The 14,559-nt window shown below is 35.2% G+C and overlaps 1 protein-coding gene across 6 annotated transcripts in view; it reads left to right on the forward strand.

Annotated features, from left to right (window-relative positions):
• The window catches only part of WDFY3 (WD repeat and FYVE domain containing 3), a 136,696-nt gene that overhangs the window by 101,300 nt on the left and 20,837 nt on the right, over positions 1–14,559 (forward strand). For 3 of the 6 annotated variants that reach the window (XM_088133101.1, XM_088133100.1, XM_088133104.1), the window contains 14 exons: positions 447–613; positions 1,609–1,791; positions 2,408–2,565; positions 3,101–3,178; positions 5,732–5,959; positions 6,953–7,006; positions 7,634–7,802; positions 8,998–9,161; positions 11,352–11,500; positions 11,748–11,868; positions 12,107–12,192; positions 12,714–12,794; positions 13,680–13,734; positions 13,907–14,026. In XM_088133101.1, coding sequence (XP_087989227.1) covers positions 447–613; positions 1,609–1,791; positions 2,408–2,565; positions 3,101–3,178; positions 5,732–5,959; positions 6,953–7,006; positions 7,634–7,802; positions 8,998–9,161; positions 11,352–11,500; positions 11,748–11,868; positions 12,107–12,192; positions 12,714–12,794; positions 13,680–13,734; positions 13,907–14,026 — 1,813 coding nt within the window. The remainder of the gene's footprint in view (positions 1–446; positions 614–1,608; positions 1,792–2,407; positions 2,566–3,100; positions 3,179–5,731; positions 5,960–6,952; positions 7,007–7,633; positions 7,803–8,997; positions 9,162–11,351; positions 11,501–11,747; positions 11,869–12,106; positions 12,193–12,713; positions 12,795–13,679; positions 13,735–13,906; positions 14,027–14,559) is intronic. The other 3 variants (XM_088133102.1, XM_088133105.1, XM_088133103.1) reach the window with 2 other exon arrangements.

A 14,559-nucleotide genomic window follows, 5' to 3' on the forward strand; every position in this document is an offset into this window, starting at 1 on the left:
CTGCATAATTCTAAGGTGTTATTTTTTTCCTCTTTCCAGCCTAGAAAACAGTTTATAATGAAATGTTAGTTAAAAGGTATGCCCTAACACATGTGGTCAATTGCTTCTTTACCTTTTTAATAAATACAGTATTTTTAACAGGGGCTAATTCCACAGCAAGTTCTTTGGAAGTAATATTACAGATAATTCAGGACTTTTTCTAACCATAAATAATAATCTGTCATTGTAATTTGAAAATAGCATTTCTTATGTTACAGTAACCAGCCCTTGCCCCCATGAAGCATTTGCTGGCTGTTGTCTTTTAATATCTTTAGGTGGTTCATTATTACGCCTTTTTCAGTATGAGCTTCTTGAGATATTCAGAAAATATGATAACTGTGCATATATTTATAGAACGCAGAAAACTCCCTATTTATATCTGGACCAGCTCTCCTTCCCCCCCACAGCTTTTCTAAAGCAAATATCCCTCCTTCTCGTCTAACCTTATTGGATGCTGTTTACAGCAGCGTAGAGGGTTTTGGTCTGGAAGCAGAAGCCCGAATGACCACATGGCATATCATGATACCTTCCGACATTGAGCCAGATGGAGTCTACAGTCAAGATGTTGGTGAAGGTAATAATGCACCATGAAGCAGTTAGGATGTTAGTCTGAAATATGAGTTAATGTTGCTTGTTGTACTTCTCCCGTTTTCCCATTCTTTCCCTAATCTTTTAGCTATGTGTTAGAGAGTCAGTGGGGAGTTATTTTCCAGTGGGCTGTGAAGAACATGTTAGAAATGCTAAGCAGATTTCAGTTCACTTGACTGAAATGTAGGCTATAATAGGCCTAACTGACAGCAAACAGTTTGATAGTGTAAGATGGGGAATTAAACTGATTATAGGCTATGTATCCACTTTAAATAGATCCTGTTAAGCTGCAGTCAAGAATGCATTAGAATTAGACTTAAATCTCTATCACTCAGTGAAATCTGTAGAAGCGGTAAACAAACAAACAAAAATCTTGGTTTAAATAAATAAATAAAATTTTAGCTGCTGCCAGACACATAGAAAAGTCAGTGCTGACAGAGAGCTGATCAGAGTGTTAATTCCATACTTAGGATTCTTGTACCAAAATAATGCCATCTCTTGGATTCCTGTGTGAAATGTGGCATTACCAATGGAGCGTTCCCATTACATTAGTGACTTGGTGTCTACCTAAGAAAAAGGCAGTCTGTCAAATATCCAGGTACTAAGATATTAAGGGCTTTATATGGTTCCAAAGCTGGAGCTGAAAAGGGATAATCCTTTCTATAGAAAACCATTCAGTTAAACATCATAAGGTTGTAGAAATTGCATGTTATCAATTTTTCTTTACGTTAGTATCTTGTTATATTAGTCTTGAGTTGGCATTGCAAGCATCTGGCATTAGAATTGGTTGCTTTTCAGATAAAAGTTATGATTCTGCAGATTATTCCGTGGATCATGTTGGCATTCAATCTCTGCAAATCATACAGTATTAATGCTAAAAATAATGCTTAGATAAGTGTCTTATTATGCTTACCTCTCAGCAATTTTCCAATTTTGTAGTCCTAGTAGCTGATCACAATTTTGTTACATTCACATTTCTAGGTCGCCAGCTTCTCCTTAAAGCTGTAAATCGTGTGTGGACCGAGTTGATCTACAGCAAGAAACAGGTTTTGGAGGAGGCTTTCAAAGTATCCCTTCCGGTCAATGATAGAGGCCATGTGGATATTGCAGTTGCAAAGCCCCTGATTGAAGAAGCCAGTTTAAAATGTTGGCAGAATCACTTAGGTAAGAGCAGGGGAAAAGATATAATGCTCAGATTTAGAATTTAGAAGATAGAATGCTCAGATTTTGAACTTAAAGCATTTTATACTCGAAATGCCTCCAGAACATTCAGATTCGCCCATTTGGAATTTGAAACAACTTCTTTGAACTTGAAATTGAGTGCTTTGAATTCAATTTTTTTGAAATTCAAAATGTTTCACACACCCCTCGTTTTAAGGGGTCCCTAGATTGCCTTTCTCCACACCTGCTGATCAACATTCTGGGAACATCAAGCTGGGAGGCTTTCAGGTTTCCCTCCAGCCTGTGTTAGAGCCATCCAGTTAACCAAGCCTGTGGGGGAAGATTCTCCTTTCTCCCATGGTACTTGTTAAGAAGGCTGCTCTTAGCTTTCTTTCATAGTGTGATCTCTGTAGAAGAAGGCGGAGAGGGGCTCTGAATCAGACCAAAACTTAACTTGGGTCTTATAAGCAAGTAGATCTCTGAAGTTTTATGGAAGCTTGGCAAAGTCCTAAAACTTTGTAGAACATTACAATCTGGATTATATTAGTTGGCAATATTATGCTATATGGGGAGCTGTAGAGTACAATCATTGCATTTTGATCAACTGTTTATCTTCTAGCTCATGAAAAGAAATGCATCAGTAGAGGAGAAGCTTTGATTCCAGTGACCCAATCAAAGCTATCTCGAGTCAGCAGCGGCTTTGGCCTCTCCAAGCTAACTGGATCAAGAAGAAATAGAAAAGAAAGTGGACTTAGTAAACATAATCTATCCACACAGGTACCTTACAGAATTAAAAGGCAAAGCAAGTTCAAAATTAAATTAAACTGTTGTCTCTCACTCATTTAGCAACTTGATCTGTGTTTTAGCATCACTTAATAAATTGTTCGTTTCCTTTACTGTATTCTGCTGATATCCCAGTCATCTCTGACCATTGTTCTTGGTGACTATGGCTGATGAGAACTGGAGTCTGATGACATCTGAGGAGCCATTCTCTTCATTCTTACCTTAGAATGGCAATGTAAATGTCATGGTCTGGGATCACAATTCCATTTAAGTATTTTCATTCTAGGTAGTCACATAAATCACTAATTTTACAGTCCAGAATCCACTGAAATAAAATAAATGAGTTGTTCTTCTACTAGGTAAATTGAATAGGAACAAGTAATCTTTATATGGCAGAAACTATCAATCTGTTTGCCAAAATTCTATTAAAAAGTAACAGTCCTTTGTTGTTGTTTTTTAATACTGTTCTTTATGTTTTCAAGAATGGACTCTCTTCTGTCTGCAGTAATATTTGTATTCTTACCATTAGGAGATTTCTCAGTGGATGTTTACTCACATTGCTGTGGTTAGAGACTTGGTAGACATGCAGTATAAAGAATATCAAGAGGTAAATGAAAATAATACTCCGGCCTAATGATTTGATCATATCCATTGTTCATTTCAATGACCCCAATATGCCTAAAATAATTGACATAGGTGTTTATCATATATTTCTGTATTTTCTCATTTTCCATATATCTGTAGAAATTGTGATAATCTGGAAACTACAATTTCAGTTTTACATTATTAAAAGTTGCAGAGTTTTTCAGAACTAGGTCTGCAAAAAGCAAAACATAAGAAGAGCTCTACTGAATTAAGCCCCATGCCCATCTACTCCAGCATTTTGTGTCACGCAGTGGCCAGCAGGATACATCTGGGGAACCTGGGCTGAACAGAGACATCCCTCTTCCATTGTCCTTCCTTGCAATCAGCATTTAAGGCTACCATTCAGGAGGTAGTAATTTGGGCTCCAAGATCACCGCAGATGGAGACTGCAGCCATGAAATTAAAAGACGCTTGCTCCTTGGGAGGAAAGCTATGGCAAGCCTAGATAGCATATTAAAAAGCAGAGACATCACCTTGCCGACAAAGATCCGCATAGTCAAAGCTATGGTTTTTCCAGTAGCAATGTATGGCTGTGAGAGCTGGACCATAAAGAAGGCTGAGCACCGAAGAATGGATGCCTTTGAACTGTGGTGCTGGAGAAGACTCTTGAGAGTCCCCTGGACTGCTAGGAGGTCAAACCAGTCAATCTTAAAGGAAATCAACCCTGATTGCTCATTGGAAGGATCGATAATGAAGCTCAAGCTCAGATACTTTGGTCACCTAATGCGAAGAGAGATCTCTTTGGAGAATTCTGATGCTGGGAAAGATTGAAGGCAAAAGGAGAAGAGGACGGCAGAGGATGAGATGGTTAGATAGCATCACTGAAGCAATGAGCATGAAACTGAGCAAACTCAGGGAGGCAGTGAAGGACAGGAAGGCCTGGCACAATATGGTTCATGGGGTCACGAAGAGTCGGACACAACGACTCAACAACAACAACAAAGAGCCATCATTATAGGTTGCTAATTATATTGTCCTCATCCATTCACCTGTCAATTTCCTTTTAAAATAATCCAAATTAGCTACCATTGCTACAGCTGTTGGCAGTGAATTCCACAATGTAACCTGACACTATGTGAAAAAGTATTTCCTTCTGTCAGTCTTGAATTTCACTACAATTAATTTCAATGGGTGACCTTGAGTTTTAATATAGTGAAAGAGAGAGAGAAATTTACCTTGATCCATATTATGTATGCCAAGCATGATTGAATATACTTTGTTGTATTTTCTCTTACCCACCTTCATTCCAGGCTCCAGATGCTGGAATTGCTCCAATCCTCTAATTATTTTGATTACCATTTTTGAACTTCTTCTAGCTCTGTAAGATTCTTTTTAAAGTTCAGTGACCAGAACCAGAACTGTGTACAATATTCCAAGTGTAGCTTCTCCATAAATTTTAATAAGGATATCAATATATCAGCAATTCTATTTTCTTCCCAACGATTCCAAGATTGAAATTTGCCTTTTTTACAGCTGCATATTGGCTTGTTATTTTCATTGAACTGTCCACCATGACACCAAGATTCTCCTGGTCAGTCACTGACAGCTTAGACCTTTTAAAGTGAACCGTAATTGCCCAGTTTGAAGCCAGTTTGGAAAAATCCTTCTGTAGCTCTTCATGTCCTTGTTTTTATCTTACTAAGTTTGGTATCACCAGCAAATACGGTCACTTTACTGTTTAGCACTTACATGAAATTACTTCTATATGCGTAGCATCGATTCCAATATTGAACTCAGGAGGACCCTACTTTGTTCTCCAATATGAGAATTCCCATGTTTGCTACTGTCAGATTTCTGCTTTATAACCCAGTTGCCAATTGATGAGATCACTTGCCTTCTTGTCCCATTTTAGCTGAGTTTGCTCAGGAGCATTTCATGAAGGAGTTCATCAAATCATTTTTGCAAATACAAATATTCAAGAAAAGCAATTTGAAATTCCATCATAAGATGGGATGGATGAGAAGGAAACAAGGAAGGCTTTCTTTGAGTGACTATAATTCACCTAGCAACAAGGCATTACAACACCAAAAGAAGCATCAGCACTCTTGTAGGCTTGAAAGCTATGTCTCTAAATTGGGGCGAGAGTATAGAGTTGAACCTAGAACAACAAAAGATGGTTCCTCCCACATCCCAGTAGTAGGATGACAGTTCTCAGGCTCTTTATCCAGCATCTGCTCTTCTCATTCTTCTGGTCTGGGGGAGCCAAGACATATAGCACTAGCATGCCTTTTAAGTAGAATGGTATGCCATATACACATGTAATAGTAAAAGCTTTTTACTATAGATCCTAGCTTTGGTTTTTAACTCCATGGGTAAGGTGGGAACCTAAATCTTCAACTGCAAATCTTGAAGTTTTTTAAAAAAGGTTCAAGGAGGGTGGTGTGGGTTTGGTTTGGTTTGGTTTGGTTACTTCTTTATTTATTTATGCATGCCTCAAGTCATGAGAGGCTCATAGTAGAATTACTGTAGAAGATGGCTAATGATCAAATGGCAGCTAACTTATTCCTTTTTCTAGCGTCAGCAAAATGCCCTGAAGTATGTGACAGAAGAGTGGTCTCAAATTGAATATGAGTTATTACGGGAGAGAGGACTATGGGGGCCTCCCATTGGTTCTCACCTGGACAAGTGGATGCTGGAAATGACAGAAGGGCCATGTCGAATGAGGAAGAAGATGGTACGAAATGACATGTTTTATGTGCAGTATCCTTACATGCCAGATACTGAACATGAGACTAATTTGCTGGTAAGTGTAAATGCATGAGAAAATCTGTTTGTAGATTTGAGCAGTAGTTAAGCACTATTTGATTGCTCGTATCATTGAAAAGCATGTTCATCACAATGCCTCTCATCTGTAATGCATCAGATATTCATTGGCCATTAATATTCATTAGCCATAGATTTATTAAAGTTTTCTGGGAGTGCATTGCCATTGGATTTTTGATAGATGTTGATTTATCTCTAAAGGATTGTCACCTAAAAATATTTGGAGTAGCTGCCTAAGCCACATAAATCCTATAGGGTTTTTTTTTTTCAGTTTCTTCTTCTAGAATCCAGTTGTTTAATATTTCAGCCAGAACATAACCAAAGTAAAGTGATCTGTGGCTTGCTCCTTGTCCTGATGGGCAGGCCAGATCTATACATTTAGCCAGAGGTAGCCTAACTGAAAGATGCTTTATGATTTCCTTGTATTTGTACTTCTAGACAGACAGTAAAAATCTGAAATGTAATGAGCCGCTGGTAGATTACCATACAGGATTGATTGTTTAAATTTAACTTGCTGGATTAAAAGCTATTACAGATAGAGTTGGCCTGATCAAAAATATTTAGGAAGGTGATAATTCATTTCTGGACATTACAAGCATGGCTTTTAATAATCTGTTGTACTTGCAGACTGAAGATTGAAAGTATTAATTCTATCAACTGAGAATGGCTAAAATGCTATATGTTCAATTCTTTCCTAGAATATTAATTCAGATCATATATCCAATTTGCAGTTAAGTAGAGTTTAACCTGATACCTAGTTCTAACTATTTTTAATGTATCAGCTGCTATGGTGTTTTTTTCCCTTCCTTGCAATCCATGATGCAGAGAAAGGAAAGGTTCAGTCTAGTATTTTGAAGGCTTGACCAATATAGGTTCTAATAGTTTTAGCCAAGTGAACATCATCGTGCCAACGTTCTTCCTTAGTGTGATTTTTTTTCCCCTCATGTTTTTATATTTAATGCCCTGTTTTCAGTCTGACTTCTCAAGTAAGGCTCCAGAGACGTCTGATGATGACACTCCACAAAAGGTAAAGAAAGGAAGATATCCACGGGTGGCCAAGTGGATAGAAACCTCTCTGTGCATGTTAGGCAAACTTAACAAAGCTTCCGTGGATGGCTTTTGTGTTTTCTCAGTAACCCTGTTCTTGTAAGATTAATGATTTACAGCAAATACACGTAATGGGATGTGGCGGTATTCTCTTCACATCTTGATTTAATAGTGTTCCTCAACCTCAGCAACTTTAAGATGCATGGGCTTCAATTCCATACGTGCTGGTTGGAGAATTCTGGGAGTTGGAGTCCACACATGCTGGTTGGAGAGTTCATACATGCTGCCTGGGGAGTTCTGGGAGTTGAAGTCCACACATCTTAAAGTTGCTGAAGTTGGGAAATACCAATCTAATCTGATGTCTCTATAACTCCTTCTGTCTGTGCTGCACACTAACAGTTTGAAATTGTATAGTAATATCATGCAACATTTTTATAATAGTTTCAATGCTAATTCCAAATCTAACAGATTACTTGAAAGTTTTATTTAGCTTTCAGTTGGCTGTCTCCATTATATTTCTAGACAGCCAAGGGATTCTGTGTGCAGAGCTAGATTTTTTTTTTAACCTAAATAATGTGTTAATTTGCTTAATCTTAAATATTTTAAGAAACCTGCACGATACCGAAGAGCTATAAGCTATGACAGCAAAGAATATTACATGCGCTTGGCTTCTGGAAACCCTGCTGTCTTTCAAGATACCATTGAAGAGAGCTCTGAAGGAGAAGCTGCACAGCAAGAGCCCGAGCATGGCGAAGACACTATTGCAAGAGTTAAAGGTTGCATTTTCTTTTCTTCTTATTTTTTCACAGATAGACATTGATGTCTATTCGGCGAGCTAAAACTATCAATGACACATTTCTGTTTTGGGGAGATAACTAATTTACTCTTATTTTATACTAAGAGCAGAAATGAATCATTTTTACATTTCTGATTTAGGGCAAAGTTGAACTATTTAGCTGAAACTTTCTTTGTTTAATATGTGATGACCAAAGGTAGTCATGATATTTTATTAAGAACATGATCCTCTCATTCCTGAAGAGGCATAAAATGTTGTTCAGATGGTTTGCATTCTTTTTTACTTTATTCTGTTATTCTTCCTTCCTTGTTTGTGTGGATGGACAAATCAGTCCACATCTTGCCAGGGCCAAACTTCTAAACTTTTCCCATTAACAATAAGCATATTCTGTTTCTTCATTAACTTGTATTAAAAAAAAGTTCAAGTGAAAACATCTTTAAATATATGGTTGCTTTCTTAAATATATTTCTCATGATTTTACTGTATTTTTATAAGCTAAAATTGCTGAATATTGTGTTGCAAGTTTCTGAGAAGAGTGAAATCGAAAGCTGGTTAAGTTCTGATAGGCACTTAAGTCTGAATGGATCTGAGTATTTCAAATTGGAATCAGTATTGCAATATGTCAGAGTAGTAAAGTAACTGCTTCTGTCATTAGTGTTGGTATGAGCAAGAATATTTCCTCAAATTCTCCATTCCTGTTTAATACAACACAAATTTATAGCTTATATTATATCAAATGCTGCATGTGTGGGCCAATCACAGTTTTATCTTACTTTCCTTTATGGAACTCAAGATTATGCACCTGAAGTCCTCATCTTACACCCAAGGCAGGCCTGTTCAGTAGCTTAAGAGGGCAAATTGTGACTTGTCCAAGATCATTTACTGAGTTTCATTGCCAAAAAAACCCATGGGCCTATTGACCTTTACTAAGACCAAATAGGTCTTAGTAAAATGGAAATGCTGATCTACCTTTTTTTTCATTGGATCAGCTGCTGGTTCTACTGGAATTCTGCTTCTGTTAGATGGAATTTTACAGGCATAACCATAGATCTCAAGTGCAGTAAAACAGACATTTATTTCAATTGACTTGTTGATTTATTGCTCTACTCAGCTACCATACAAAGCTCATTAACTTGCATAAACATATTGTTGATGCATTCTGTTATATAATGCAGGTCTTGTTAAACCACCATTAAAGCGATCTCGTTCTGCCCCTGATGGGGGTGACGAGGAGAATCAGGAGCAACTGCAGGATCAGACAGCTGAGAGCAGCTCAATAGAAGAAGAGGAAAAAACCGATAACACAACTTTGCTTCGACTGCTTGAAGAAGGGGAGAAGGTACATAAAGTTCACCTCTGTCCTATACATCTCCAGATCTTTCTTCTGAATATATTATACCACTAGATTCCTTTCAGAAAATTGTATATCCACTTTCAAATTAACATGGACTTAAGTGGGATCTTACAAAAGGAAGAATCTTTTTACCGAGTTGTCCTGTTAATTGAGACAGAATGTTCTACAGGAAATCCTGTTACAGCTATGAATACTAATGACCTAGTGTGTGATTTAATCTCCAGTTAAGCTCTTCTTTTTACATGTTTGCCATAAGAATAATTAAACTTTTACCTGACAAACAATATTAAACTGGATCTCAGTGGTTCACTGAAGTTTAAGCTTACCTTTGTCTATTAAGCTCCTTTAAATACATTTATATCAAAGTTGACTAGCAAGTTGATGGAAAATAATGACCAGATTTTCAGAGAGCTGATGAACAAACTTTGAATATATAGGCATACACAAAGCTAGGGATAATGGATTTAAATATTTTAAATAAATGGTATTTTATTGATGTACTTAGTTTTGATTTTATAGGAATTCATTTCTCAATATTACATTTTATTTTATTGGAAGTAAAATAATAACCTTTAATCATCTGCAGTAGAAGAAGTAGAATTTTCTCTTTCAAAATGGCCAGTTGTACCCAAGACTCATATTTTTAATAGCTTGGTATTTTTTCTTCTTTTTGGGTAGAGTTGTTAAAATAGTGTCATTTACAGTTTTAATTCATCAAGCCAATCTGTGAGGGTATTTACACAGGTCATTATAATAATTTATTATAAAAATTATTTGTAATAATAAGCAGCTCTGAATTACACAGCTGCAACAATGCACATTTTTTAAAATTATTTTTTCATATTCAGTTTCTCAAAAACTCTTTACTTCATTTAACAGAATTGGCATGTCATCTGCCTTTTTTACATTAAATGATTTTATTTATTTATTATTTTAAAAGATCCATACAAACGAAAACTAAAACCAAGAACAGCAAAAAAAAAAAAAATCCCCCATGGTATGTAAAGCAAATTCACTTAAGGGTAGTTGCTTCTTGTAGAATATTTAAGATTATTCTCAAATATTTTCTTTTATTCTAATTCTTTAGTGTAGTACGTGAAAGCCTAGCATAGCTTTGCTTGTAAAATCTATGGAATCTAAATGACATGGCTAAGAAACAGTTTTCAGATTGCCCCTTCATGGAAATAATGTTAAGGTTGTAATACGTTGATTTGTTACAATGATAAGCTATCTTTGCACTCATCCTTATTTATTGTAATTATAGGTCCCCAGTTCTTGTGATATGTAAGGTGATGAAAGAATTGCTATGAAATAATTTTTGGTTTTATTTTATTTCTCTGATAAAGAAACCTTTTCATACTTCCATAATTCACTCTTTTTGCAGTATTGTGTAGTATTAAAGATCATATATATATATATATATATATATATATATATATATATGATCTTTATCATATATATATGATAAAGTGCAGCATCTAAAAAACTAGTAATAATTCCCTGATACAAAACTACTAGCATTCTATCTATCTATCTATCTATCTATCTATCTATCTATCCATCCATCCATATATAAAAAATGCTAGTAGTTTTGTATCAGGGAATTATTACTAGTTTTTTAGATGCTGCACTTTTCACTATCTCTTGATCCTATCTTTGAAACCAAAGTTAAATTATATTATGTTCAATTAATATTTTCATAATTAATCACACTCAAATAGCTTATTTTCAGAGAGCCAAATTTACTTTGAGTTTTCTATAGTTCATGGGATTTCTGCAGATATCCTCAAAATTCATTGATTCAAGATCAACTTGATCATTTCCATGATTTCAGAATAACCATTTAACAACATCTCATTTATCTGAAGTTCTGATTTTGGAGATACTATGTTTCAGTTCTGACACTGGAAACTGATGCAGGATTATTACCCCTAAGATAAAACATTCATCTTCAATAACACATTTCTTTCTTCATTTATATTTTATTTTATTTCTTATGGTTACCCTATTAAAAGCTCAAAATACTTGAAGTTAAATGCTCATTTGAGGATTCTTCTTCCTGGAAACTGTACCCTGTATTAAAGTGATTTTCTCCCAAAAACCAAAAAGGAAAAAATGAAATATACGTATATAAAGTTTTATCTGCTGTTGATTAAAAAAATGGATTTATTACAGATACAACACATGTATCGTTGTGCCCGGGTTCAAGGACTAGACACCAGTGAGGGGCTTCTTCTCTTTGGTAAAGAGCACTTTTATGTGATTGATGGATTTACCATGACTGCCACGCGAGAAATACGGGACATTGAGACCCTGCCTCCAAAGTGAGTTAGGCTTTACAATATTTGACAATGCAAGAGCAACATATTAATTTGATATGTGAAAACTTATATGTAAAAATGTACAAAATCTGCTCCTAATTCCAGTCATGGTACGATGAGATAAATAATGCTGAAAATATGATGAAAAAGATAATTCAGATGAATGCACAAAATGAAGAAAGATTTACAGAAGATCATTCTAGATTGATAATTTCACTCACACCTTTCATCTTACTCTCAATTGCTATAGTATGCATGAGCCTATTATACCCCGAGGAGCAAGGCAAGGTCCAAGTCAACTCAAAAGAACATGCAGTATTTTTGCGTATGAAGATATCAAAGAAGTGCATAAGAGAAGATACTTGTTGCAGGTGATGTATGTTATGTTTATGCAAAGATGCACTTGTCTGATACTTGATAAAAGAACTGAAAGCACCCTGTTTAATGGGGGAATGACATCTTATACATAGGACTGCATATAGGTATTTTTTGTCTATGTTTCATTCACGCGAAGAGAAGACTATACATTAATTTCTCAGCCAAGTAAGAATGTCAGCTACTTGGAACACTTTTTGAAATCTTCCATTGTATCTGTATCTTCCATTGCAGCCAATTGCTGTTGAAGTATTCTCAGGTGATGGACGCAACTACCTCCTGGCTTTTCAAAAAGGAGTGAGAAATAAAGTCTATCAAAGGTACTGTAAATCGTTTCTCAATTGAGTATCTACTGTAGCTAATGTATAGTGGGTGATAATGTTAAACTGTAACATTTATTTAATTGAGTTCTATTGATTAGTTGGCTTTTTTTTTTTAACTTTGAAGTTCTTGTAATCAAGAAAACGATTTACTATGTGCAGTCAGACAAGTGTGTATAGTCCAGTACAGTCAACCTGTTGTCATGGGCTACAATATAACTGTCTCCTCTGAAACAGATTTTCCCTGCAGAAAAACTGGGCCTTGCTGAAGAGTCAAAGAAGAATGAACAAACATTAAATGATAAGATTTCGTCATGTCAAAAAGAAGTCTTTTAATTTTTTTTTTAATTTACACTGAATAGTGCACGTTTTCCCTTCTTAAGCATTAATTAAGCAAGTAAATTTGTATTAAAAATGGAAATAATGATTTTATTAATTTACCAGTTTGGCAAATGCTACCGTCTGGTTCTAATTGGAATGCATAGTTTGCTAATTGCATCGCTTTCTTAATTTTTAAAAAGGTTTTTGGCTGTAGTTCCATCTTTAACTGACAGCTCAGAGTCAGTATCTGGACAACGACCCAATACCAGCGTAGAACAAGGGTAATCATTTATATTCTCTACTTCTCTAATACAACTCTAAGCTCAATTATAAGCAAACCTCATCACACATTGGCATGGAGTTAAAAAAAAAAAAAAAAAGTATTAAGTCAAATTACAATTTCCTGTTTTTCATCCAAACCAGGAAACTAATATCAATAGTACATTGAAGCACATGTCAGCCTATATTAAGTCAAGATATAATTGTCAGAACATAGTTGATATTATTGTGACTCAACTTTAAATATAATATTTAAGAAAATAAATATCTGAATTTCACCACCCTTCCTTAGTCTAATGTGTATTGTCCTAAGTGTATGTAAATAAAGCGAATTTGAGGAATTTTTTTAAGAAGCAGAAATAATTCATAAAGTAGTAATTTTCAACTATAGTGGATTCCTTTTTTATATTGTTCAATTCCCAGAAAAGTAATAGGACATTTTTTCTTAAATATTCACCAGATCAAACTACACTTACTGGCCACATCTATATACTGATCATTTTCCTATGAGTCAGAAGTGTAAACATGAAATTATACCATGTCTTCTTCAGTAGCTCTTTTAAAATGGATAAAACTGAGACTTTCCCAAGACATCCAATGAGATTTGGATTTTGAAACTAGGGACTAGGGATTTTTCCATATTTTAGCATCAATAAAGTTAATCAAACTAACTCTGAACAAAATTAATGTAAAACCCAAATTTTAATGAGTCATCCATGAATCCAGTGACACTTCTGGATTTGAATGATGGCCTGTGAAACTAAGCTTTTGTATTAACAGTAAAACAATATAGTTTAAAATATAAAGGAATAGTTTGTTCCTTGTAATTTTAGCACTACTGACTTTTTAACACGATTAATTCAATGGGTTAACTCTTTCCTCATTAGATCTGGCTTGCTGAGCACTCTGGTAGGGGAGAAATCTGTTACCCAAAGATGGGAGGTAAGCATAAATAGATCTGTTGCATTTTTATATTTGGAGTGAAGCAGTATTGAAAACATAATCTTTGTTTTGTTTTCATGTTATATAAAGGAGTACACAAATAGACATTTTGAAGTTTTGTAATTGACAGATGAATTCAGTTCTCTCTCTCTCTCTCTCTATCTCTATGAAGAGAGGTGAAATCAGTAATTTCCAGTACCTGATGCACTTAAACACTTTGGCGGGTCGATCCTATAATGATCTTATGCAGTATCCTGTCTTTCCATGGATCCTTGCAGACTATGATTCAGAGGTAAATGCAAACTCCAATGCATGGCAAAGTTGAAAAGAAGCCTGAAGTCCTCCATTTAAATTTACTCCTAATAAGGATTGGAAAGCCTATTTAATTATTTAATATATAATGATAGCATCTAAGTATTTGAAATGATCCTTTAGCGTCTGTTCCACTTTCTGTGAATCGCTGACAGAAAACAAGAATCAGTTGCATTGCCTTAAAATGTGGTGTTTATTCTTAATTAGTCTTCACTGTTAAAACACAGTGAATTATGAATGTTAATTAATGATGATGATTATAGTTATAATTATGTTATTAATATTGTTAATGAATGTACTAATTATCTGTTAATAGTGAGATCTTGAACTTGAGAGAGTTAGAAAACCAAATGCAATAAAGGTGCATGCCAAAGAATGACTGTAAATCCAGGATGGATTTGTGTAGCCCATCAGATATTGCTGGAATCTACCTCCCGTTATAATGAATGGCCTTAGATGGCTTTTTTCCCAAATCACATTCCGTTGACTTGCTAAGGAAATGAGGAAAAGGGT

The sequence above is a fragment of the Python bivittatus genome, unplaced genomic scaffold (genome assembly GCF_059951505.1).
Source record: "Python bivittatus isolate LINGU-HERP-01145 unplaced genomic scaffold, Pbiv_v1 ctg000070_np1212, whole genome shotgun sequence".
Taxonomy (NCBI): Eukaryota; Metazoa; Chordata; class Lepidosauria; order Squamata; family Pythonidae; genus Python; species Python bivittatus.